Raw genomic sequence first — 26,422 nt, forward strand, 5'->3', positions numbered from 1 at the left:
CTGCAGTGAGCCGAGATCGCGCCATTGCACTCCAGCCTGGGTAACGAGAGCGAAACTCTGTCTCAAAAAAAAAAAAAAAAAAAAAAAAAAAAAAATAGAAATAAAAAAAAAAAAAAAAAAAAAAAAAAAAATAGAAATAGAAGTGAGAGTCAGAAAAAACCTACATACATTTATGGTCAATTGAATTTTGATGATGGTGCCAGGACAATTCACTGGGGAAAGGTTAGTCTTTTCAACAAATGGAACTGGGACAAAAGGATATCCACATGCAGAAGAATGAAGTTGTACCACTACCTCATACCATATACAAAAATTAACTCAAATGAATCATAGACCTACATGTAAGGGGAAAATCTGTAAAATTCTTAGAAGAAATCATAGATGTAAATCTTTATGCCCTTGGATTAGGCAATTATTTCTTAGATATGACACATAAAAACATATAAATTGAACTTCATTGAAATTATAATTTTTGAGTTTAAAAGACATTATCAGGAAAGTGAAAAGGCATCCCAGAGTATAGGAGAAAATAATTATAGACTGGGCCCGGTGGCTCATGCCTGTAATCCCAACACTTTGGGAGGCCAAGGCAGGTGGATGGCTTGAGCCCATGAGTTTCAAGACCAGCCTGGGCAACATGGCGAAACCTCATCTCTATAAAAAATACAAAAATTAGACTGCTGTGGTGGTACGTGCCTGTAGTCCCAGCTACTTTGGAGGCTGAGACGGGAGGATTACTTGAACCCAGGAGGTTGAAGCTGCAGTGAGATGTGATCACACCACTGCATTCTAGCCTGCATGACAGAGTGAGACCCTGTTTCAAAAAAAGAAAAGTAAATCATACATGTGATAAGGGTCTAGTATCCAGAATACGTAAATAATTCTTACAATTGAATAATGAAATGATAAATAGCCCGGTTTAAAAACTAAGGTTTCAGTAGAACTTTTACCAGAAAAAAACATCTGGCCAATAAGCACATGAAAATCATTCAATATCATTAACTATAAGGGAAATTCAAATTAAAACCACAATGAGATACCATTTAAAATTCACTATGATGGGCTGTAACAAAAAAAGATAGATAATAATAATTGCTGGTGTGGATGTGGAGAAATCAGAATCCTCACATTGTTGGTGGGAAAGAAAAATGGCTCTGCTTCATTGGAAAACAGTTTGGTAGTTCTTCAAAAGGTAAATACAGAGTTACCATATGACCCACAATTCTACTGCTAGGCAAATTCTCAAGAGAGATGAAACATCCACACAAAGATTTGTGCACAAATGTTTATAGCAACACTATTCATAATAACCAAGAAGTGGAAAAAACCCCAAATGTCCATCAATTGATAATAGACAAACAAAATGTGGTGTATACATACAATGGAATATTATTCATCCATAAAAAGTAATGTAGTGATCCATGCTACAATGTGAATGAACCTTGAAAACATTGTGCTAACTGAAAGGCAGATGCAAAAGGCCATATATTTCATGACTCCATTTATGTGAAATGTTCAGAACTAATCTTTAGAGACAGAAAGCAGATTAGTGTTCTACAGGTGTGGGGGTTGGGGAGATGGGGAGTAATAGGGGAGTAATAGCTAACTGGTACTGAGTTCCTTTTGAGGTGACACAAATCTTCTAATACTGATTGTGGTAATGGTTGCACAACTCCATGAATATACTAAAAAACCAATGAATTGCACATTTGAAATACTTGAACTGATGGATTGTATTCTATGTAAATTATATCTCAATAAAGCTGTTTAAAAAAACAAGTAGTGAGGTATAATTTACCACTAATGCAATGGGAATGATGTTTTGGACTTGAAATTAAATTAATATAAAAGTAAAAGACATTCCAGGCAAAGAAATACTATTAAAACTAAAAAGAGATGAACTATCTAGCTACAAAAAGACATGGAGGCAACTTAAAAGCATATTACTAAGTAAAAGAAGCCAATGTGAAAATTGTATAATTCCAACTATGTGACATTCTGGAAAAAGACAATAAAGAGGTTGGTGGTTATCAGAGATTAGTGGAGAGAGAGGGATGAACAGGTGGAGCACAGAACATTTTTATAACAGTGAAGCAATTCTGCATGATACTAGAATGATAGATACATGCCATTATACATTTGTCAAAGCCCAAAGAATGTACCATACCAAGAGTGAAACCTAATGTAAATGACAGGCTTTGGGTGATAATGGTGTGTCAACAGAGGTCCATCCATTGTAACAAATGTACCACTCTGGTGAGGGTTGTTGCTGGTGAGGGAGGCTGTGTGTGTGGAGGAGGTAGGGGGTATATAGGAACGCTGTAATTTCTGCTCAATTTTGCTATGAACCTAAAGCGCTGTGAAAAATAAATTCTATTAGCAAACAAACAAAAAAGAAGCCCCCAAAATAAATAAAAGAGTACTCTTTCTTACACTTCTAATTTTGTAAGTGGAGATTCACATTCTCTATGCTCTCAAAGGTTCCTCACTCTCCCAAGGATGAACTCCACACCCCTTTAGCTTAATTTCTTGATTTAAGAGAAAAAATAAATACCTATTATGTGTAAGATGATGTATACTAGGGGATGAAGGGAGAATAGTAGTTTTACATACTAAAACTGCTGTTATATTTAAGAAAATGGCAAAGATGTCATAGTTGAGACATAATGTTTTTCTATATTTTTAAAATCTAGAATTTGTGACATTTGTATTGTGCCAGCATGAGTGGGCAAATGATTATATTAAGTAAATACTGCAGAAGACATATATCTGGAAAAAATCATTTCCAAAATGATCTGATTCACTTTTTGTTTTTTTGAGACAGGGTCTCGCTCTGTTGCCCAGGCTGGAGTGCAGTGGCGCGATCACAGTTCACTGCAGTCCCGACCTCCCAGGCTCAAGCAATCCTCCCATCTCTGGCTCCCAAGTAGCTGGGACCACAGACATGCACCACCACACCGGCTAATCTTTGTTGTTGTTGTTGTTTTTCGTAGAGACAAGGTCTCACTATGTTGCTGCTGGTCTTGAACTCCTGGGCTCAAGGGATCCTCCCGCCTCGGCCTCTTAAAGTGCCGGAATTACAGGTGTGAGCCATTGCACCAGGCCTGTCATTCACCCTTCATCTTCCTTGTACTCCATTTAAACTCCCTTCACTCCGCCGCCATTGCTTTCTCCCTTTCCTTCCATCAAAGCAGCCGTGATAACCCAAATCCCAAGAATCAGAAAGGTAGCTGTAATTCATTATAAAAGAGGAAAGATTCTGAGTAGGCAGGATAGATAAGAACAGAAAAGAAAATTTAGGGATCCAATAAAAGGAAAATATGTAAAACAAGGGGATATCATTAAATTATCCCAAAGATTTGTAATAGACATCTGTTAATTTTTATACCAAACCTAAATTTAATCATCATTTAACAGTGGTACCCAGCAAAAGCAATTTAGCATTATACTGCACAATTCACACTCCAAAACAAAGGAGCCATAAACACAGCTTGAGCCTTCCCTCTACTCCCAGCGATTTCAGCACTAAATCTGAGCAAAAGAAGATGAATGCTAAAAATCCCCATAGGGAATCCAGATATATCACACTGCCCTTTATTCATGAGTCTTCTGTGAAGACCACTGTGCGTAGTTACAAAACTTGTGTGTTCAACTTGGTCTGCTTGACTGTGAATCAATCTACCTGAACATCTGGGGAAAGGATTGATTCTCCTGGTTATTAGTGGCAAGGTTGGACAAATAGAAGAAGAGGACTCCTGCCATATGGGCTAAATAAACTCGTTCAGAGACACAGCAATTTCTGAATGCAACGACTAGCAGGAACTTCAATAGGAAAGGATGAAATTGTTCTATTTATCATCATTAGTTACTGTCATTACTCTCTTACTGTGCCTAATTTATAGATTAAACTTTATCATAGGTATGTATGAATAGGGAAAAGAGCCACAGTACATATAGGGTTTGGAAACATCTGTGGTTTCAGCCATCCACTGGGGGTCATATCTCTCTGCAGATACGGGGTTATTAGTATATTTGTGTTGTCAGCTCCTGACACAGGGTCTTCGTCACTGGAGTGGGGTAAATATTTATCGATGGTGCTACTAATGACAGTACCCCAAAAATGAGTGCCTCCATGTGAGAGAAGGCCTAGGAAAAAAAGGCTATATTGCCTCACAGCAGGTGAAATAGATCATGTTACATGTCAGATTTTTACAGTACTGCCATATGCTAGGCATTGTTGTAAATTTTCATAGTAGTTCTGTGAGGCTGGTATTTTTATCCTCATTCTATAGTTGAAGCAACCAAGGCTCAGAGTTTATATAACATGCCAAGGTCACTAAGATAAAGAACGGCTGAATAGAAATTCACATTCTGGCCAGATAGAGTGGCTCACGCCTGTAATCTCAACACTTTAGGAGGCTGAAGTGGGAGGATCACTTGAGCCCAGAAGTTCAAGACCAGCATGGACAACACAGTGAGACACTGCCTCTACTAAAAAAGAAATACAAAAATTAGCCAGGTGTGGTGGTGCACACCTGTAGTTCCAGCTATGGGGTGGGGCAGGGGGTGAGGTGGGAGGATCACTTGGGCCCAGGAAGAAAAGGATGCAGCGAGCTGAGACAGCACCACTGCACTCCAGCCTGGACAACAGAGTGAGACTTTGTCTCAATAAATTTAAAAAAAAGAGAGAGAGAAATTGTAAGTCCTGAAGCCTATGTTCTTTTCACTGCATCACACACCTTTTCTTCCTCTGCTCCTTGCAATGTCAGGCTGATCCATTCCTGTGCAGGGCATTGACTCAGCTTTCCATCTAGAAAACTTTGCTCTTAAAAATCTCTATGGTACCATTAAAAATGAATTTTTGTTGTAATTTATTATTCCTGGTATCTCATGGAGTTTTCAGTCAATGCGAACCAGAGTTGAGACAATTCTGAATGGGGCCTTTCAGAGCACAGCAGTTTGAGTTATGCATTAATGGTTTTTAAATCAATGTATTACAGATTCAGGAGAAACGATAGGGGAGGAAACAGACTTTAAAACTTGATAAACACAGATGTGTGAGAGAAATGTTTTCGCCAGTGTATATTCTTTCACTCTCTGTGATCTGGGGATTGTTAACATCCTTTTCAGACTGATGGAAATCTAACACAGATTCTATAGCTTCTCTCTGTCAAGTCTGATTATACCAATTTGTCACAATTATTGCTTTATTTTTAATCAAAGTAGGGACACTAGTTTAGTTCCCTGCTTTTTTGTCTAGGATACTTTAGGTTTAGAAAACTTGTGAAGAAACCATTCAAAGATGATTTAAAGTGTTCACAATTTTTTAAAAAAATATGCTAGCAGGTTGCTACAGTCAAGAAACTCATTGATTTTGCATTAAGAATTGGTTAAGAGGAATGAGCAGTTGAGTAAATCATAAACTTAGTTAACAGGGAACCCCTTTCATGTTTGGAAAGAGGTCATTACTTTAAAGGGTTTAAAGCAGAATAAGAAAATCACAGAGCTTGACATTTCACCATTCTTTGCATTTCTGATCTGAAAGAGATAAAATGTAGAAGTCCTATATCTTTTAAAGTATTTTTTCAAAAAGCTCATCAAGAATGAATTTTCTTTTTTTAGGAAAAAGAAAAAAGGTAAATGAAATAGGCCCTGATTCTGGGGGAGTTCTGAGCTCCAAACAAATTTAGAAAATTTTAATTAGCTCATTTAACCTTAATCACATCACTAGAGGCCTCATCTCTGAATAAATGCGGGGCCCTGATCCAATAGGATTAGTGTCTTCACAAGAAGCGATACCAGAGAGCTTATGCTCTCTGTCTCTCTCTCTGTCCCCTTCTTTCCCTACGGGGTCCACATGCATCAAGGGAAAAATCATGTTAAGACATAATGAGATGGCAGCCATCTGCAAGCCAAGCAGAAAGCCCTTACCAGAGACTGAATCTGCCAGAACCTTGATCTTGGACTTTTAACCCCCAGATCTGTGAGAAAATTAACTGTTAAGCCAAAAAAAAAAAAAAAAAAAAAAAAAAAAAAAAAAAAAAAAAAAACTGTAAAGCCAAAAAAAAAAAAAAAAAAGAAAAGAAAAGTAAACTTTAATTAGTATTAATTAATGCAAATATGAGGAAAAGCAGAGAAGAAAAGCTAAGCCCATTGCAAGTTTCCATGCAATTCTCAAGGCCACATGTAGAAAACAGGATGAATAGTAACTGAAAGAGTAGGCAAGAATGAAAGACACTTGGTAACTTCTGGCTCCCCATACTGCCTCATTCCAGACAACTGAGTCAGCTTATAACCATCTGTGGACAAGGCCAGGCAACGCCCATGTATTCCAAGACTGGGTCTGACCCTGGGCAAGAGATGAATCTCAAAAGTTGCTGCAGTAGAGAGCAACTAGCTGAAGCTGCCTTGTTGCTGGCACCTGCTTCCAAGTCTCTCTGCCTGAGTTCTTTAACTAGGAAAATGGTAATAATGATAATCCCCTTCTCATTAGTATTGTAAACATTAAATGAGTTGATCCATGTTAAGAGCTTAGAATTGTGTGAGGAACATAGCAAGTGCTTAATAAATAATCACTCTCGTCACCATCATGATCATCTTCTTCATTGTATAGATTAAGGAACAGACACTAAGATGTTGCTTTTCGCAGGCCACGTGCCAGTGACAGCAGAAGGCAGAGCTCCTATATCAAAATTCTGAATGAATGTTCTTTATATCTTACAATGTATAGCAGGTAATTTCATAAGGTCCCACATACACTTAAATATTTCTCCCTACAACTGCATCACAGTGCCTGAGATCTACTTTTTTGATAATCCTTTTTAAGAGTTTTCTAGCGATCAATAATTTTGTTAATGAAATTTGCTTGTCATGAGAGGGAATGCATTATAGAACTGGTAGAAACAGAAACGGGTTTCCTGTGATAACTAAACCATAATCACACATCATTACTCTGAATAAAGTGCAAGGTTTGAATGAACAGAACAGAGCAAGGTACAAATTTGAAGCAGAAGGAAAAGGGATGGGGTTAGTATAGGCATTGGCCAGAGGTCGGAGACAGGCAGCTGGGACAGAAGGTCAAAAGCTTTCCAAAAGAGTTTAGAGGAATTCCTTTGCAAACACTATGCTCTTAGGTTTCATCCATGAAACCAAGCCTGTAACTCAGATCTGATCATTCATTATTTTCTGGAAGCATAAAAGAAACCCATACCCAGAACTCAGTAATGTGTATCTGCTGCTGAGATGATTTCTATGCCAAATCAGTCTCCTTCAGCTCTACTACATGAGATTTAATGATAAAAAATAATTAACAGCATAGGTTTGAGTTTGAAAAAGAAGGGTCCATCTATTAACTATATGAAAATACCAAGAATGACTTTAAAAAATCATGTACTGTGTATAAAATTTTTTCCTTTGAAAAAAAGATAGGACCTTAACTTTGAGCAGCACTTGGGCTGCATATTTTATGAGGTTTATTTGTACTGCATATCTTTGATGGACTCTATTTGTGGCTGAAAGTACAAACACACTGATTACAATCACTCTTCCCTACATTTAGGAACAAAATTAATTATCTGCAAAAAGCAGAAAGGCTTAGACTCTCAGTCAGTAAATGATAATAGACAGCACCCAAATATAACGGCTCTGCTTCCTACTTTATCTGTTTTAGGCATTCTGAGTGGAATGAAAAGGAAAAAATTAATTCACTTTCTGAATATTCTTCAGAAAGAATTTGAATTGGGTAATAAGGAGGCAGCAACAACTCTCCCTTCACCCCCCGTATGAAATAAGAAAGCAGCCTTGCCAGATTATGTACTTCCCAAAGGGACATTTTAAAAGGACATTAAGAAATCTGTAATATCACCAAAACAAAGGCTATTTGTTTTACCCCATTAACATTCTCCCCAACAAGGAAGGGAAAGGTGTACTGTAAGACCTAGAACAGTGCTCAGCACTCAGCACCCAGAAAATCATGGCTGCTGGTAACGATGAAATTTGTATTTTATCTTCCAAAGGCTGCAACATGCTGAAAGACATCTGCTCAGAATTCCCTTATCTTTGCCTTTTGTAAAATTCTTTACTACAGCAAGTATTAAAATTCCCCCTCTCTTGAGGAAATTACTATATGACACTGCAAGTTCAGTAAAAAATGCTTCTGTGATGTTCAAATATGTTTTCCCTTTTTAAGGTGGGGGCAGGAGGATTGGTCCTTTTTTTCCCTCTTCCTTATAATTTTCTTTTTTTAAAATTATACTTTAAGATCTGGGATACATGTGCAGAACATGCAGGTTTGTTACATAGGTATACATATGCTATGATGGTTTGCTGCACCCATCAACCTGCCATCTACATTAGGTATTTCTCCTAATGCTATCCCTCCCTTAGCCCCCTACCCCCCACCCCCACAACAGGCCCCGGTGTGTGTTGTTCCTCTCCCTGTGTCCATGTGTTCTCATTGTTCAACTCCCACTTATGAGTGAAAACATACGGTGTTTGGTCCTTTTAAGAAACAGTCAAGTTAGAAAGTGTTTTTCTGCCAGATACCTGAGCAAGATAGCAAAATACATAGGCATAAGAGGTCAGTGAGCCAAGGTTACTTGTAGTGCCATTGTGAGTGAATAATGTAGAACTACACTCACCAAGTGGAACCTTATTCCAAGTAGGGGAAATTGAATCACAGGGATATCACAGTGTATATGAATCTATGTTTTGTGCAGCATTTCAGCTTTTCTAATGAAGGGAGCAATTATCCAGGGGCTTTTCTGCCCCCACAAGGTAGGAGGCTACTTTCATTGTACTCTGACTCCCTAGCCACTCGACATCTTTTTAAAAAGGCATGTGATTACTGTAGCCTTGTAGTATAGTTTGAAGTCAGGTAGTGTGATGCCAAAACAGATACATAGACCAGTGGAACAGAACAAAGGCCTCAGAAATAACGCCATACATCTACAACCATCTGATTTTTGACAAACCTGACAAAAACAAGCAATGAGGAAAGGATTCCCTATTTAATAAATGGTGTTGGGAAAACTGGCTAGCCATATGCAGAAAGCTGAAACTGGATCCCTTTTACACTTTATACAAAAATTAACTCAAGATGGATTAAAGACTTAAACAAAAGACCTAAAACCATAAAAACCCTAGAAGAAAACCTAGGCAATACCATTCAGGACATAGGCATGGGCAAAGACTTCATGACTAAAACACCAAAGGCAATGGCAACAAAAGCCAAAATTGACAAATGCGATCTAATTAAACTAAAGAACTTCTGCACCGCAAAAGAAACTATCGTCAGCGTGAACAGGCAACCTACAGAATGGTATAACATTTTTGTAATCTGTCCATCTGACCAACGGCTAATATCAAGAATCTACAAGGAACTTAAACAAATTTACAGGAAAAAAACAACCCCTTCAAAAAGTAGGCAAAGGATATGAACAGACACTTTTCAAAAGAAGACATTTATGTGGCCAACAAACATGCAAAAATGCTCATCATCACTGGTCATTAGAGAAATGCAAGTCAAAACCACAATCAGATACCATCTCACGCCAGTTAGAATGTAATCATTAAAAAGTCAGGAAACAACAGATGCTGGAGAGGATGTGGAGAAATAGGAATGTCTTTACACTGTTGGTGGGAGTGTAAATTAGTTCAACCATTGTGGAAGACAGTGTGGCAATGCCTCAAGGATCTAGAAGCAGAAATACCATTTGACCCAGCAATCTCATTACTGGGTATATACGCAGAGGACTATAAATCATTCTACTATAAAGACATGTGTACACGTATGTTTATTGCAGCACTGTTCACAGTAGCAAAGACTTGGAACCAACCCAAATGCCCATCAATGATAGACTGGACAAGGAAAATGTGGCACATATACCATGGATTACCATGCAGCCATAAAAAAGAATGAGTTAATGTCCTCTGCATGGACATGGATAAAGCTAGAAACCATCGTTCTCAGCAAACTAACACAGGAACAGAAAACTAAACACCACATGTTCTCACTCATAAGTGGGAATTGAACAATAAAACCACATGGACACAGGGAGGGGAATATCACACACTGGGGCCTGTCAGGGGAGGGAGGCTAGAGAAGGGATAGCATTAGAAATGCCTAATGTAGATGACAGTTTGATGGGTGCAGCAAACCACCAGGACATGTGTATACCTATGTAACAAACCTGCACGTTCTGCACATGTATCCAAGAACTTAAAGTATATATATTAAAGGCATTGTGGGCTCCCTCACTGTTGTCTCAGGAGCACAGGGGTACACAGAATATCAGCTCATGGTGAGATCTTTTTGGACTTCTGCCTACTTGGGCAAATATCCCTGGCTTTCTAACCTTTCTGAATATACTCTGAGGATGAATCCATCCTCTCTGTCACTGTTTCAGGTGTGGATAAGTATCTGCTTACTACTCTGTGGTTATCACAATGCTTCACCCTAGAAGTGCAATAAAAGAGAAAACTTAATTCAGCCAAGTCACTTAGCAACACAAAACTCCCAATCCTATAGCCTGAACAGAGCAGGAAAGAAATGACAGCTTAGAGACAGAAAGAGAGCAATGGAGTAGCTGGAGGCCCAGAGTAGCAGAGATTACTGCTAACGAGAAGCAACGAACAGGTGCCCCTTTGAAACTTTCGTTTTAAAGTATTCTCTGAAGAGCTGAGAAAACTACCACTGTTCTCAGTATTTGGATGCGGCTTCTGCTACCCTCCAACAGGTGGCACACAGGCCTGCTTTTTGGCCAGTCAGTCAGGGTTGAGCTAATTGTCTTTTACTAACTTGTAATTTCCTTGCCAGATCCTCCAAAAGCATTGAGAACTTGAAAGATTCTTGCAGCCATCCAAGGGTGGGGGACCATGTGTTGGAAGACAATTCGCCATGGATCTCTTGTGTTTGGCATGCCTCAGGAACAGACAAACTGACTGCCCTTTGTTCCAGATTATCCTTTTTAAGCATCTTTGTATAGGGAACAGCCTTGGAAGATAGAAATGTTATTTCCCTTTAGAGTAAAGAGCAGCTGGGCTTACCATCTACTATAAAGATTTGAGTTCCCTAAGTTTAAAGTTTCTCTCCTATAATGCAATTCACTAAGTGTACAGGAGTCATTCAGTTCCCTTTGCTTTACCTTGTGGGATTTGGGACTCAGGGATCTGGCACAAATGCTAATACTCTGGCTGCTGCTATTGCTGTAAGCAATAAACTGTCCTTCGCCTCTGACACAGGATTCTTACACCATTAACTAACATTGATGACACTGCAGCAGGCTAACTTGTTTGCTTGAAATCAGGGTAAAAATCTCAGACCTTTCACAGCTCTTGAGGATGTGTTCCTGCCACATCAGTCCACTGACCACAGAAAGGATGTAAATTTTCTCTCTAAAAATTCAGAACATATAAGCAACTGGCAATCATGCCAAGGCAAAGGTAAGCAATTCTAGATGTATGAAGAACCCATCTAATTTCTTAATATGACCTATAATGTATATATAATTTCAGGTTGAAACATTAAAAAAAAGCTCCCCTTATGTAACCACTTTTTGAAACTTACCATGAAGTAAACATTTATTGCCTAAAACATGGTACCAATTTTTTCATTTGTATTCTTGCAATAAATAGGTAATCTGTGTTTTAAAACTGTCACTGAAGCTATTTTGATTGTGAATGAAAAAATGATGGCAGCCTGTAAACAGTTTTTGTCTTTCCGGAAATAAACTTCATGGAAGTAAAGTTGCTTACCATAGTTTTAGATGCTGACCTGCAGACACTAATTAGGTAGTAAGCCATTTGCTTGTTTTTATCACTTTCAAATTATTTGGTACTGAAAACAGCTTGTATGAATTCAGACATGGTATCTCTATCGGAGACTGAAAAATGAAAGTCCAAAGTGATAGCATAAGGAGAAAAACACTGACATTCTGACACCTGAGAAATAACCTCAGCCTTCAAAAGCGGAGAGGAAGGTAAGGCTAATCTTGGAAATTCTTATGAGTTACAGTCACTCACACAGACAGCAAAATATAAGAGTTTGATGGAATTAATTATTATTGAGGATCAACAGAGAATCTTCCCCAGAGCTTCCCAGCACACAAAAATAAATACTGACTTCTTCAGAAACCCTAGCAAAGGAAATGGATGTATTTGGAAATGTTAGGTTCTCAGTAGGCAATGTTACTATTATTAAAAACTAAGGACACTCCATACTGGAGATCTGATGTTCTTTTAATGTCCAGAATCAAAGGCAGATGCATTAAAAACTATCTGTTGGTCCAATCAGCAGATTTCCAATTTTGCAAGTGGAAGAGAACCTCTTTCTCACTACCCGGCACTGCTCACGTAGATAGATTCTAGACCAAGTCATCTGACTGTGTGACTGGATCTTCCATCAACTACACATTCTTTCTTCTCCTTGAAACTACTTTGTTCCTTTAAGTGTTATGAAGATGAAAAATCTCATACCTTTTAGTATTTCATTGGGAAATACTAGAGCAAAAGTCTCCAAGGAGGGAGAATGAATTTAAAAACTGTGCAGCTGGAAAAGCAGTAGGGAGTAATACAGGATATGAAATAATATAATAAAAACCTACTTCGTGTTTGGGGAATAAAGATTCTGCTGAAGAGAATGAAACTATTTGAGAGAGCAATATAGACTCATGGTTAAAAGCATGAGCTTTGGAATCAGACAGATTCAGCTTTGAATACTAGTTCTGCCACCTACTAGCCAAGTGACCCCTGAGAGCAACACAACAGAGCCATGTGCATCCTTCCAGCTACTCCTTCTGATCCCCAGTGGCCATGATAGTGCTTTCACTATTAGATGCTCAATAAATGCTTCCTGCAATGAATCCTATTTCAAGTAGTGCTAAAATGAATATCACAACAAAAAAAGAAAGGGATAAATAATGGTGGTAGAAAAGGTTGCAATTCTACACAATATTCAGGGAAGCATAGAAAAATCCAAGGTAATGAAACTGTGGGAAAGGAAGCACCAACTCTGAGAAATGCTGAGATGAATCAATAAAGAAAGTATGTATGTGCATACAAGTGGAGAAATAAAAGTGAAACAGCCATGTGAAGACACGTGAGCAGTTATTTTGGGGATTAAAGGAAGTAAACAAAATTACAGAAAGTTTTGGGAAAGTTTCTGGGAGAGGGATAAACATCCAACATGCTAATTATTAATCATTTAGTAAATGGATGAATGATACACGAAATGGGCAATGGCTATGCATATAGTCCACACATTGGTATATGGTAACAGCAATCAAAATGGTGTTCAGGATAAAAACAGTCGTATTTTTAAAAGAAGCTGTGGCATTCAGCAGTTTCAGTGTAACAATACTGAAAATATATGTATTGCAAAATGGCACATATTTGTATTTGCTTTAAGGTATAAGACATGGAATTCAATAATGCACTGATAAATTTAACAGTGATACTTTCACCCAAATACTATTAAAGAGCTATCCAATTCTCACTTGGGGCCAAGATATTTATCCTAGTTTGTATAGATATTTATCTCAGTTTGCAAAATGGATCTATTTATAGTCTCATCATTAATACTTTCTTGGACTTTTCAGCACAAATCTTCTCTTTCTCCCTCCCTCCCTCTCCCCTCCACACATACATTCAAACACATACATTTTCACACAATTACTATTTTTATTTACTTCATTTAGACTAACATAACATTAAGAGATTTTGGCACCTAAAAATAAGTTTAAGACAAACTCATTTTTCATTTGGCACTTAGATCACTGTAGTAAGAAAGAGTACTGGACTAGGACTTAGTTAGTACTTGCCATGTTCCTGAAAACCTAACATTGCATTTAATCCCCGTATCTAGACTGCATTTTATAGATGAAGAATTCAGTGTCCTAGCTTTGCCACGAATTGCCTGTGGAACTTAGGCCATTCACTTCCAACCTCTGGGGCTTATTTTCTGTATCTTCCAAACGAGGTGGCTGGATTTGCTCCCAAGGGAGCATCAGAATCAACTGGGACATTTTTTAAATAAAAAATCATCTGGGCACAGTGGCTCATGCCTGTAATCCTAGCACTTGGGGAGGCTGAGGCAGGTGGATTGCTTGACACCAGGAGTTTGAGACCAGCCTGGCCAAAAAAGCGAAATCGTCTCTACCAAAAATACAAAATGTTAGTCAGATGTCATGGCACGAGCCTGTAATCCTAGCTACTCGGAAGGCTGAGGCATGAGAATAGCTTGGGCCTGGGAGGTAGAGGTTGCAGTGAGCCAAGATTGCACCACTGCACTCCAGCCTGGATGACAGAGTGAGACCCTGTCTCAAAAAAAAAAAATCATCTGACCTCTTCACACACCTTTGGAATTAGAATCTCTGCAGGGGTGGACTCCAGGAATGTGTCTAACAAGTAACCCAGGTGATTGTGATGATGAGCCGAGTTTGAGAACAGGATCCTTCACCACCTCCAGTGGTGCTGCCAGTGACAACACCCCAGTATTTGCCTACCCGCCTTCACTTGGTAGTCTGAAGTATTGAGAACTATCCTAAAGTAAACTAAAGCACCAACCAGCCGCACTTAAAATACTGAACAGTTCCACATTCACTTAGAAGACCGAAACAACTTTCATAATCTAGGTGGATGACAGCCACACAAACAACTAGGCAAAGTCTCTGTGTGACAGACCTCATGACATGGCTTAAAGCCAGCTCGAAAGGCTATCCCAACAGAGCTCAGGAAGAGAATATTTTTAAAGAAGTCTCTTACCACAACTGAACCTCAAGCAGGACTGACTGGCAGGGTTTTACATTTTATCACAACAGGAAGGTGAGGGGGCTACTGGAGAATCTCATTAATGCTTTAGTTTTAAACCAGCTTTTGCTTTGGGGCATTCCGTGGGTTTGTTAATGTGAATACAGCTCTGCAGCTCCCACTTCCCCTCGACTTCATAAATGCCCAGTCCCTTTCTGACCTGTACTGAGTATGGGCTGGATCACACCTGGCCAGTGATTTCCCCCACCCCCACCATTTGGTACATATTACTTAGAGTTGGGGATCATAAAACATGAACAAGGAAGAGTTTACATATGTTTTCTGGTTTAGTTCAGGCATTCCCTGGGGATGGCAGACTTCACGCTCTCATAACCAGCTGGGAGCTGGGAGCAATCAGGCCCTTAATGGCTAAAACAGAAAGGGCTTGCATCACTGACCACCTCCTGACAGCCAAAGCCTTTCTTCCTGAATGATAATTACATGAAATGCACTCCCCCTGCACGCATGTGCATGTGCACGTGCAGACACACAGGTGTGTGTATGTACCTAAAACGTAGCAGGTTTGACAGCCAGAAATAGCTATCCAATTTAGATTCACTACGTGTTTGCAAAATCCTAATGGAGCTCTTAGAGTAAAACTCTCGGAGGGTCTAATGGGGGACAGAATGGTATGATGGAAAAAGTATTAGACTGTAGCAGCAAAAGACCCTGGATTCTACTTCTGGGTCCTCCATTAATTCTATAACTTTGGGTAAGCTTCCCTGAACTTTATTTCTTCCTTTGCAAGTCAACGGGATTGGACTAACCAATCTCCCACAGCCCTTTCAACATTCACATCATGGTGAAATGTTCACGATGGTGAAATGTATTCAGTTACATGTTTGTGTATCAACTAGACTGTGACCTTTTCAAGACTTAAGAACTATGTCTTTGGTAGTTTTGAATATCCGGCACCTAGTAAAGTGCCATACACAAAGCAGATGTTTAATAAATGTTTCCTAAATGAAACTTCATGTCTAGTGCCTGATCAAAACAGTGCACTTAATTCTTTACAAGCGCCTCGCCTTATTTTTTCATGTGTTTAAAAGCATCACATGGCCAGGCGCAGTGGCTCATGTCTATAATCCCAGAACTTTGGGAGGCCTAGGTGGGTGGATCACCTGAGGTCAGAAGTTCGAGACCAGCCTGGCCAATGTGGTGAAATTCTGTGTCCATCAAAAATACAAAATTAGTCAGGCATGGTGGCATGTGCCTATAGTCCCAGCTTCTCTGGAGACTGAGGGAGGAGAATCGCTTAGAATTGGGAGGCGGAGGTTGCAGTGAGCCAAGATTGAGCCACTGTACTCCAGCCCAGGTGACAGAGTGAGACTCTGTCTCAAAAATAAATAAGTAAATAAATAAATAAATAAATATACCACAGGAAGATACTTTTTTTCAAGATCAATTGTGTTGCTGTGACATGACCAATATCAGAAGCAACCTTTAAACACCCCTACACCCTGTCTTTAATGTTGTCTCTTTATTTTCCTCTTACTGAAAGCATTTCTATGCCCCTGACATGCTTTCTTTGCTTGTTACACACAGTGGGCCCTCAATCAGTATTAGGTGAATGAGCATATGAATGCATTTACTTTTTCTAGTTTTGTAAAATTTACTTTTGCAGAAGGCCCCAGAATCTGGCCTCAAATTGTGAAGCAGTCAAGGGAATAATTAGCCACTGAAGAACACTGTAATTAGATAGGACATTTTTGTTCGTTTTACTATAAAATATTTTTACAGGAAATGTGTTTTAAATGACTAACATTGTGAATGGGGCAATTACAGCAACTCCATAAGTAGCCATGTTGAGGGCTACATCATTTTTGTCTTCCTTCCTAGTTTAATTCACCAAAGAAACCAATTAAAGTTTAAAGACAAACTGAAATAGCCTAATCCACCCTCCACATTTTGGATAAGCAACAGTTCAGAGGGCACAGCAGTTGCACTGTACAGATGCTAAGGGTGTGGGTCAACTAAGTGAACCAAGTCTGGGTTTGAATCCCAGCTCCTCCAACTTAACTAGCTTTGAGGAAGAAATAAGACTTAGTGTTTGATAGACCAGTAGGGTGACTATAGTGTATAGTAATCTATCATACATTTCTTTCTCTCTCTCTCTTTTGTTTTTTGAGACAGGGTCTCACTCTTTCACCCAGGCTGGGGTACAGTGGCGTGATCATGGCTCACTGCAGCATTGATCTCCCGAACCCAAGTGATCCTCCCACTTCAGTCACCCCAGTAGCATGGCACCATGCCTGGCTATTTTTTGTATTTTTTTTGTAGAAATGGGGTCTTTGTGTTGTCCAGACTGGTCTTGAACTCCCATCCTCAAACGATCCTCCTGCCTCGGCCTCCCAAAGTGTTGGGATTACATGCGTAAGCCACAGCACCCAGCTGTGTATATTTCAAAGTAGCTAGAAAAGAAGAATTTGAATGTTTCTAGCATAAAGACAAATATTTAGGCGATGGATATCCCAATTATATTGATTTGACCTTTACAAATTATATGAATGTATTAAACTACCACATGTCCCTTGAAAATATGTACATCTATTGTGTATCCATAAAAAGTAATTAGCAGAAATAGAATATTTCTAAAACAGAAAAACAAAACAAAACAAAACCCAGCTTCTAAGTTTATTAGGACTGATTTCATGTGTTACTGTGAAATAATAATATGTAAACTGGCCAGCATAGCACTTGAGGTGTAGTGGAAGCTCAACAATAGTAGTGTAATATACTATTGTGCCACCTCCTCCTACAAAGCTGGCAGCATTCAGGAATCAGATATTACCTTAGGGGAACTGACTGGTAGCTCTTGGCTACATGTTCTGCTATACGTTGGATGTTGGTATCTCCCGTGGTTCCATTACTAACAATATCTGACTGAAAACAAGCAAACTACTGCCTCACTCACAGACATTCCCTTCCTCCATCAGGAATTTCATCAGGCTTAGGCTGATATAATCAAGGCTATAAACAAAACCATTGGAGAACATGGATGTTTGCCTTGCTTATGTGCTTGTGAGGTTTAGTTAGTGAACTCTAGCTGGATCTTTTGTGTTTAAAGTCACCACTCAAAATGCTAATATGATATACATGATTGAAAACACCAAGAGGAAATCAGAATCAGAAAAACTGGAGATAACCAAATTAAAGAGAGACCTGGTCAATTTCTGAAGCATGGCTCTTCCACTAACTATAGGTGGGTACTCTTGGGCAAGGAGCAATTTCACTACGCTTCAGTTTCCTCATTTATAAAATGAAGATAAGAGCTCCCACTTCATAGGCTTGTCATCTATTGCATACCAATAATGAGGACTATGATAACTGACAATAATGCTAATAATAGCCAAAATCTATTGAAGATATCACATACCAGACACATGCTAAGTGCTGTATCTAACATCGTTCCCTATGAAGAAGATATTCTTTTTATTTCTATTTCATGAATCAGAAAAATGAACTAATGGAGATAAAATGACTTCCCAACATCCCACAGTAAGGAAGTGGGTGGAGCCAGGTTTTACGATTCCATACTCTGTGATCTTAATATGCTGCCTAACTCTGTGAGGTCATTCAGTCCATTGTCATCCCTTCCCCCCCTTCCAATTTGGTTCTCATTTCTCTCCATCAGCGCCTGCTACCGACCACCTCACCCCAATAAGGCTCAAATCCTCTGAAAACTATAGACTGGTACTCACAGTGGTAGTCAGCTTTCCTGCATTCTTCTGGACATATTGGATGGAATCGTGGATTGTTGAAAAGAGACCAAGCAGTATGTTTTCCATGTCATAGATTCTGTACATGCCATTCACAAGTTCTTCAAGAGACAGAATGTATTCTCTCCAGTACTTGTCAATCTCCACCACACCTGCCATACAGCCTTGCATGACCACATTGCAGTAACCACCACAAGGTTTAACCATCATCAGTCCCTGGCAGTAAGAGCAGTACCACATTCTGGTGAGCATTCGGCCACAGTCCTTACTGAACTTCAGGTGATCGGTTGTGTTGATCACTTCAATTCCAAGATTTAGAGCCTGAAGGAAGATCCTAGTGACTTGCAGTGACTTGGAAACCTGGGTCATAATAAGCTTGGGGAAATTCCCAAATACTTTCAGGTCACGTCTTGCTCCTCGGAGGCACTCATTTATGTCCAAGGCCGAATCAGGCAGGCCTGGGTTCATTAGCTGGGTATAGATGACTGGAAATAGGCTGTCAAACAATTCATTGACCATGTCATCCACATTGATGTCAGAACCCAAAATGTAGAGAGAGACATCTGTGAAAAATTCACCCACAAACTCAAAAGCTTGTGGAGTCAGGCTTGGGTAGTTGTTCTTGAACATGGCATTGGTGTAATTCTTGGCATGGCGGACAACAATTTCAAAGGCCTCTGTAAAAAAAGAGACATAAAAATGTGTACAAATTAAAACATGAAAAACCAGGGTATTGATAAATTTGAGACTTCTCTATTGCTGTGGTGATTAAGGTCCCATTTGCCTTAAATAATTGACTTTTATTCATTTCTGGTATTGCCTCTACTCTTGCAGTCGTTTGCACCTATAAATCAATTTTCCTTTCTGAACATGAAGTCCAGATTCTGATGTGCACATAAATTCTTAAACACACAAATTATATTTCAAATGACAAAAGCCAAGATTCGGTAAACATTTCAGCCTTTCATGAAAATATTGATTAAAAATTGGCTAAATGAGAAGTTATTTCTCTTTTTCTCACATTGATCTATTCAGTTAAAAATTGTATTTTAGGACATTTCATTTTTAGACAGAGATAAATATTTGACAACAAACCATATATTGTATAAACTCACATAATAGTTTAAGCCTGTTTAGCCCTGGAGGGGAGGCAAGTTCCTAGCCAAGAATAAAAGCTATCACGAATTTAATCGTTTTGGTAGATTTTCTCCTGATAACTTTAAAGGGAGCTTTCTGACAGATTGCCAGACCTGGAAATGGAATTTATCCAAGGCATTTGTATCTGGGTGGAAAAACAATCCATGTACTTATCTATCATTTGGTATTGAAAATAACACCTCTAGCATTTGCAAACTGAACATCTGGAAGGATAACTACTAAGCTTCCTTGCTAAGTTCAGCTTCCACATGGCTTGGAAGCCTTATCTGCTCCACAGAGACCACAAATTCATGATTACGTCTGCTGCCCCAACTCCTTGGCATAAAGCCCAATCAGTGTCATTGGTTTGAAAGAGAAAGTAGTAATGTCACCATCTCATTTCTCCAAACTGAAACATCCCAGAACCAAATTATTTCAAATAATCAGAGTTCTACATTGATATGAGGGAAGGAAAAACAACCACAATAGGTTTTTGAAGAAATAAGACAGAGTTTAAAAACAAACAAAAATAGCCAAGTTTCCTGAGACACTTGAAATTAACTTAGGCCTTCCTTTCATTTCCTTCGAAAGTGCAAAGGTCCATGACAGATGCACTCCAAATGATGCCAGTTCATGAGCCTTGAAAAATCAAATTATTACCACGTTTAGACTACCAGAGAGACCATATTCCAACAGTTTCTTGGGATCTCTTAGTCCAACATTTCAGTCATCTGTGGCAGAAGTACGCTCTAGGTTGTGCTACCACCATCTGCCTCAGATCCCTCCCAGGGTAGAACATACTCCTTAGATTCTTCCCTTGGGCTTATGACATGCCCAGCAATGTTGAATAATTGCCAGTGCAATTCTATTGGGCCTCCAAGCCCACTTGAGAAAATAATGAGTTTAAAACAGAACTTAATTCCTACAAAGGTTTTTGAGTATATGTGTGTTGGCTGCAGCTCTGAAGGCAGGGAGAGTGTAACATTCCCTGAGGGACACTAGTTTGCATTGATTACTTCTACTTTACAGCTGTGTGTCCCTGGGGAAAAAATCTGCCTATCCATAAGTTATCGAATGTTCATTTGTTTTGTTTGTTTGTTTGTTTAGAACATTAAGCAATTCCTAGAAAGTTGCTCTATCTTATAACAACTCTCCAAACTCCACATGCTACTTTAGTCTCAATTTTTGTTTTATAAAAGCTGTATGAGCCCAATACAGAAGACCAGTCAATAAATTCATTAAAATCATCAGAAATTTGGAGATTTGAAACTATTCAATAATTTTAATTTCAGCTAGCAATCACTTGTTATATATCAGGCTCTGTGCTAGCTGCTTGAGGTACGCAAGTGCTGGGTAGATGAAGATAAATGATAGACCATCCTTGTCTTAGAAAATATTGACAAGCTATATGGTTTAGAGTTTACAAAACATTCTCAAGTATATTATAGTATCTACTTTTTACAACAATCTTTTAAGTTTTGTATTACAACTCTCATTTTATAGATGACAAAATAGAGGCTCAGTAGAGTTAAAGCATTTTTCCAGTGGTCACACAGGAAAGTAGAAGCAATCAATACAAACTATTGTCTTCCATAACAGTTACACTCTTGTTGCCCTCCGACTTACAACCAATACACATAGTCTCAAAAATTTTGGCAGAAAGTAAACTTCTATTTTAAACTCATTATTTTCCCATTGGCTTCTCATCTTCAAATGGAAACGTACTAGAAGAAATTGCAACCCAAAGGCCAACAAGGCAGAGTCACACTTTCACCTTTGCCTTTGTGCAGAATGAAGAGAAGGGAAAAGACTGCTGTGGATATGCCACTCCTGTAGATCTCAATCATCGAAGCAACCCTAAAATGAATTCTATACAAGGCGAGTTTTATATCAAGTATAGTGCATTCATTCTCTAATGTACAAGATGTATAACAGTGAGATTCCATAGACGATACTGTCATAACCTTTTTCTTTAAAGTTTCTGTTACTAGCACTCCTAAATCGATAGAAAAAGAAAATTATAAGAGATCATGAACTCTTCTGCAGAAAGAATAATCACAATGCATATTGCAAGGGAAAGGGCTATGGGTTTACTTTGAACCTCAAGCTCATATGTACTCCCTGCTCCAACTTCTACAGCTTAGAATTCACTTAGCACATTTTTGGGCTTTGCCCAACCCACTTACTTCTGTATCACAGGACAACAAACTAAATCATAACTGCTCAACTACAGACTCCTGGGAGACTTATAGAAACCAACACTACTTGAAAAGTGATGCTCAGTTTTTCTTGGAAACTTGAGGTCTCATGAAATGAAGTCAAGGGCTAGAATTACTGCAAAGACATTCAGCTCATTGATTTTTTTTGTCAGATAATAATGTAAACTTTGACTAGGGGAGGTTTTCCTCTGCCTCCTTCCTGGGAAGAAATCAAGCGCTATATCCAGGAAAAATTTGAACAATCAATGTAAAATCAGGGCTATCATGAACATTTTGGCATTTAATAGAAAATATTCTAATTGTTTACAATATAAAGAAAAATAAATGGTACAGACAAATAGATTTAATAAATTTTGGTTAATACAGTCCTAATATAGCAAGGTTTCTAGATTTCTAGATGTCCCCACTATCATTCTGGTCACCACCCTTTGGACATGCTCTAGTGTTGTCAATGTCCTCCTTAAATTATGATGTTCAAAAAGGGATACAATTCTCCAGATGTGGTTTGATAGTGAAGTGTACAATCAGGCTATTACCTCCCTTTAAATGGTTCAATAACTTCTACTACCCCCTAGGACATATAGCCTATCACTGTAGCAAAATGACTGTCCTTAGTATTTGATACTGATGTTCCTGTATTCAGACACAGACAGGAAGAAATGTGTTTTTATCGGCCTTTTCAGTAGTAAGCTGGGTATTAAAAAAAAAAAAAGGAGAGTATATTTGTGTTTGGAAGAAGAGAGGAATAAATGAACCATGGAATCTCTTTCAAGTCCTTTAGGATAAGGCAGTCCTTATAGAAGCAGGTTATTTTTTTTCCAAGGCAGTTTTTCCAGCACTGTAAGAAAGGGAAATACTTAAGAGCTTTTTTATGTTCCTGGTATAAATGCCTCACAATGGGTTAGAATAACAATGGTCCTTGTTTTCAAGCTTACGTACCTTAACGGAAAAAAGAAAAGCAATATTTATGAAGTACCTGCAAGGTACATGCCAGGATCTGTGGTAAAATTGGTCATACCTGTCTTCTCATTCAACTTTAACATAACCATATGTGTTTGTAATTATTTTTATTTTACTGGCAAGGAAACAGGCTCCGAGATGTTATGTGACTCAAAGAAGATAATACCTCTAGTTAAATGCTAAGTCATTCTAACCAAAGCACTTGGTAATTCCAAAATGTGCTTCAGATTTGAAGACTGGATGCTGAGAGACTTCTGGGTTCAGCTCTAACATGTAAAAAGCCTAGAAGTTGTTGTGCCCATCCTCAGCAATAAGAAAATAGCCAAAGAAACAGAATCAATGATTCTTCTCAGACTCATCTGAGAGTTGAGGTCAGGGCAAACTGCAACCCTGAAATCTGAGGAGACATGCAAATACAGAGAATCACATCTGAGATTAATTTGCCCAGAGCAGAAGCCGCTGAAGCCACAAACTCATAGGAATACTTAGATAATTTTAACAAATTGCTAGAGGCTGAATGTGGACTAGCTCTAGACTTATAAACTCCGGGGGCCCCAGACTTATGGATACCCACATTTCTATGGGTTTTATATCTAAAAACCACACAAAGTTCTCACAGCAAAGATGCAAGAAAAATATCTTTGTTTTTTGGGCAGAGAAAGACAAAAAGTAGTAATTTTGAAATATATCATGAGCATTCTCCATTTAAAAAAAAAAATGCCAAATCTCCCAGGGGAACACAACTTTACCAAAGCCTGATATACTTGGAGGAAAGGCAATTATTAGGTTGGTGCAAAAACGACTGCAGTTTTTGTCATTAAAAGTAATAGAGAACTTCAGCCCCCTCTAATTTCCCTGTCATACCTAAGGGGAGAAAGAAACAAACTAAGCTAAGATAAACTTCTGAAGATCACAGCCCAAAGACTTACGCCCAATAATATACTGAGATTCATCATAAGATTACAGTCAACTTCCACTCCCCCTACACCTTACCACCACATCATTAGATCTAAAGTATGATAACAGCACATTACAACTGAGAGGGAAGCAAGACACAGACCTATTTAAGAAGGAGCTTTTAGGGAAACACCAAAACAATAGGTGAGATAAAGTAAAACAAGGGCAATAGAGGAAACTAAAGTCTCTGGCATCTATACCTACAGAAAACAATAAATAGCTCACCTACTAGCCAGGTTAACATAAAATTTCACATTAAAAGTCTAATTACTTCAAATTTCTATTACTCAATATATTATGCCCTGTTTCTGACAAACAACTACTACAAGCCATACTAAAAGATCAAAAAAAAACCTCACCTTTTTGTAAAAAACAAAACAAAACAAAAACCTTTGGCGAGACAAAGCAATTATCATAACCACATTCAGATATGGCACAGATTTCAGAATTACCAAAGAGAGAATTTACAATAACTATGATAAATATAATAAGGGTACTATTGGAATCAAGAACATGCCGTAAGATGGATAAATTAAAAACAAAGATGGAAACTCTAAGAAATTTCAAAAAATGCTAGAAATCAAAAGCATTAAAACAGGAAATAAAGCATGCCTTTCTTGGGCTCATCAGAATACCAGACACAAACAAAACAATCAGTGAGTTTGCAGACATGTCAATAGAAACCTCCCAAACTGAAATGAGGAGAGAGAAAAAGAAGAAAAAAAAGAAAAGAAAAACAGAAAAGAATATCCACCAAGCCACAGTGGCTCACTCATGCCTAGAATCCCATTACTTTGGGAGGCTGAGATCCGAGGGTCTTTTGAGGTCAGGAGTTCAAGACCAGTCTGGGCAACATAGCAAAACCTCATATCTAAAAAATAAAAAATGAAGAGAATATCCAAAAGCTTTGAGAAAAATTCAAAAGGTATAAAATATGTTTAATTGCAATTCCAGAAAGAAAGAATGGAGCAGAAGACATATTTGAAAATATAGTGAAAAAAAAAACTTTCCAAAGTGCATGATGTACACCATCCACAGGTTTAGGAAGCTCAGAGAACAACAAATAAGATAAATATCAAAATATCTATTCTCAGGCATACCATATTCAATCTGTAGAAAGAAAAATACAAAAAGAAAGCTTTCAAAAGAATCCAGAGAGAAAAACCCACCTTGCTTATAAAGGAATAAGGATAAGAATTATATCAAATATCTCAACAGAAATAATCCAAGCAAAAAGAGTAAAGTGAAATACTTAGCATGTTGAAAGAAAATGCCACCAATTTAGAATTTTCTATCCAGCAAATTTAACTTTCATATGTGAAGGAGAAATAAAAACTTTCTCAAACAAAAATGGAGGAAATTTGTCCCCAGTAGACCTGCTTTGCAAGAAGTGTTAAAAGAAAGTTTTTCTGGCCAGGCATGGTGGCTCCTGTCTGCAATTCCATCACTTTGGGAGGCTGAGATGGGTGGATTGCCTGAGGTCAGGAGTTCGAGACCAGCCTGGCTAACATGGTGAAACCTTGTCTCTACTAAAAATACAAAAAGTTAGCCAGGTGTGGTGGTGTGTGCCTGTAATCTCAGCTATTAGGAAAGCTGAGGCAGGAGAATCACTTGAACCCAGAAGGCGAAGGCCTGCAGTAAGCCGATATTATGGCACTGTACTCCAGCCTGGGCAACAGAGTGAGACTCCGTCACAAACAATAAAAACAATTTAAAAAAATGTTTTTCACGAAAATCACACAAGTCAAGAAATTGTATCAACATAAAGAAAGAGTGTTAGGGAAGGAATAAATGAAGTTAAAATGAAATATTTTCTTTGTCTTAATTGATCTAATAGATAGGTGTTTGGTCAAAGTAATAATTGCAACAATGTATTTGTAATTATAGCATATGAATAAATGAAATGAATGACAGCGATGCTACAAAGGATGAGGTGCTGGGGAGGGGGACTGGGAATACTCTGTTATAAGGTACAATATCGGTAAAGCAATACAGTGTTATTAAAGTAGACTTAGAATAGTTGTGAATGTGTATTACAAACATTAAAGCAACTATCAATTTTTTTAAAAAAATAAGTATAATTAATATGCTGAGAGATTAAAAAATGAAATCGTACAAAATATTCAGTTAAGAGCAAGTGCAATGAATAGAAAGCAGTTATAAACGTGGTAGATGTTAATCCAACTACATCAATTGTCACTTTAAATGTGAATAGTCTAAATACAAATATTAGGACAAATAGCTAATTGATGCAGGGCTTAAAACCCAGATGACAGGTTTACAGATGCAGCCAACCACATATATGGTACACATATACTTGTGTAACAAACCTACACATTCTGCACTTGTATCCTGGAATTTAAAGTAAAAGAAAAAAAGAAAAACATTACACAAATTAAAAGATAGGGACTGTCAGAATGGATATAAAAACAAGACTCAACTTTATGTTGCCTACAGGAAACACATCTTAAACATAAAGACACAGAAAAAGTGATGGTGAGAGACATCAACACTAACACTAATTTTAAAAAATGCTAGAGTAGCCAAATATATTTCAGTAGTCAAATATATTTCAGACTAAGCACACTTTAGAATATATTTCTTTCTTTCTTTTTTTTTTTTTTT

General features: G+C 38.1%; 1 protein-coding gene across 1 annotated transcript in view; it reads right to left on the reverse strand.

Annotated features, from left to right (window-relative positions):
- GPC3 (glypican 3) overlaps positions 1 to 26,422 on the reverse strand; it is a 396,452-nt gene that overhangs the window by 138,398 nt on the left and 231,632 nt on the right. The window contains exon 3 of the mRNA XM_017511969.2: positions 18,507 to 19,201. Coding sequence (XP_017367458.1) covers positions 18,507 to 19,201 — 695 coding nt within the window. The remainder of the gene's footprint in view (positions 1 to 18,506; positions 19,202 to 26,422) is intronic.

This window comes from Cebus imitator, unplaced genomic scaffold, assembly GCF_001604975.1.
Source record: "Cebus imitator isolate Cc_AM_T3 unplaced genomic scaffold, Cebus_imitator-1.0 Scaffold458, whole genome shotgun sequence".
NCBI lineage: Eukaryota > Metazoa > Chordata > Mammalia > Primates > Cebidae > Cebus > Cebus imitator.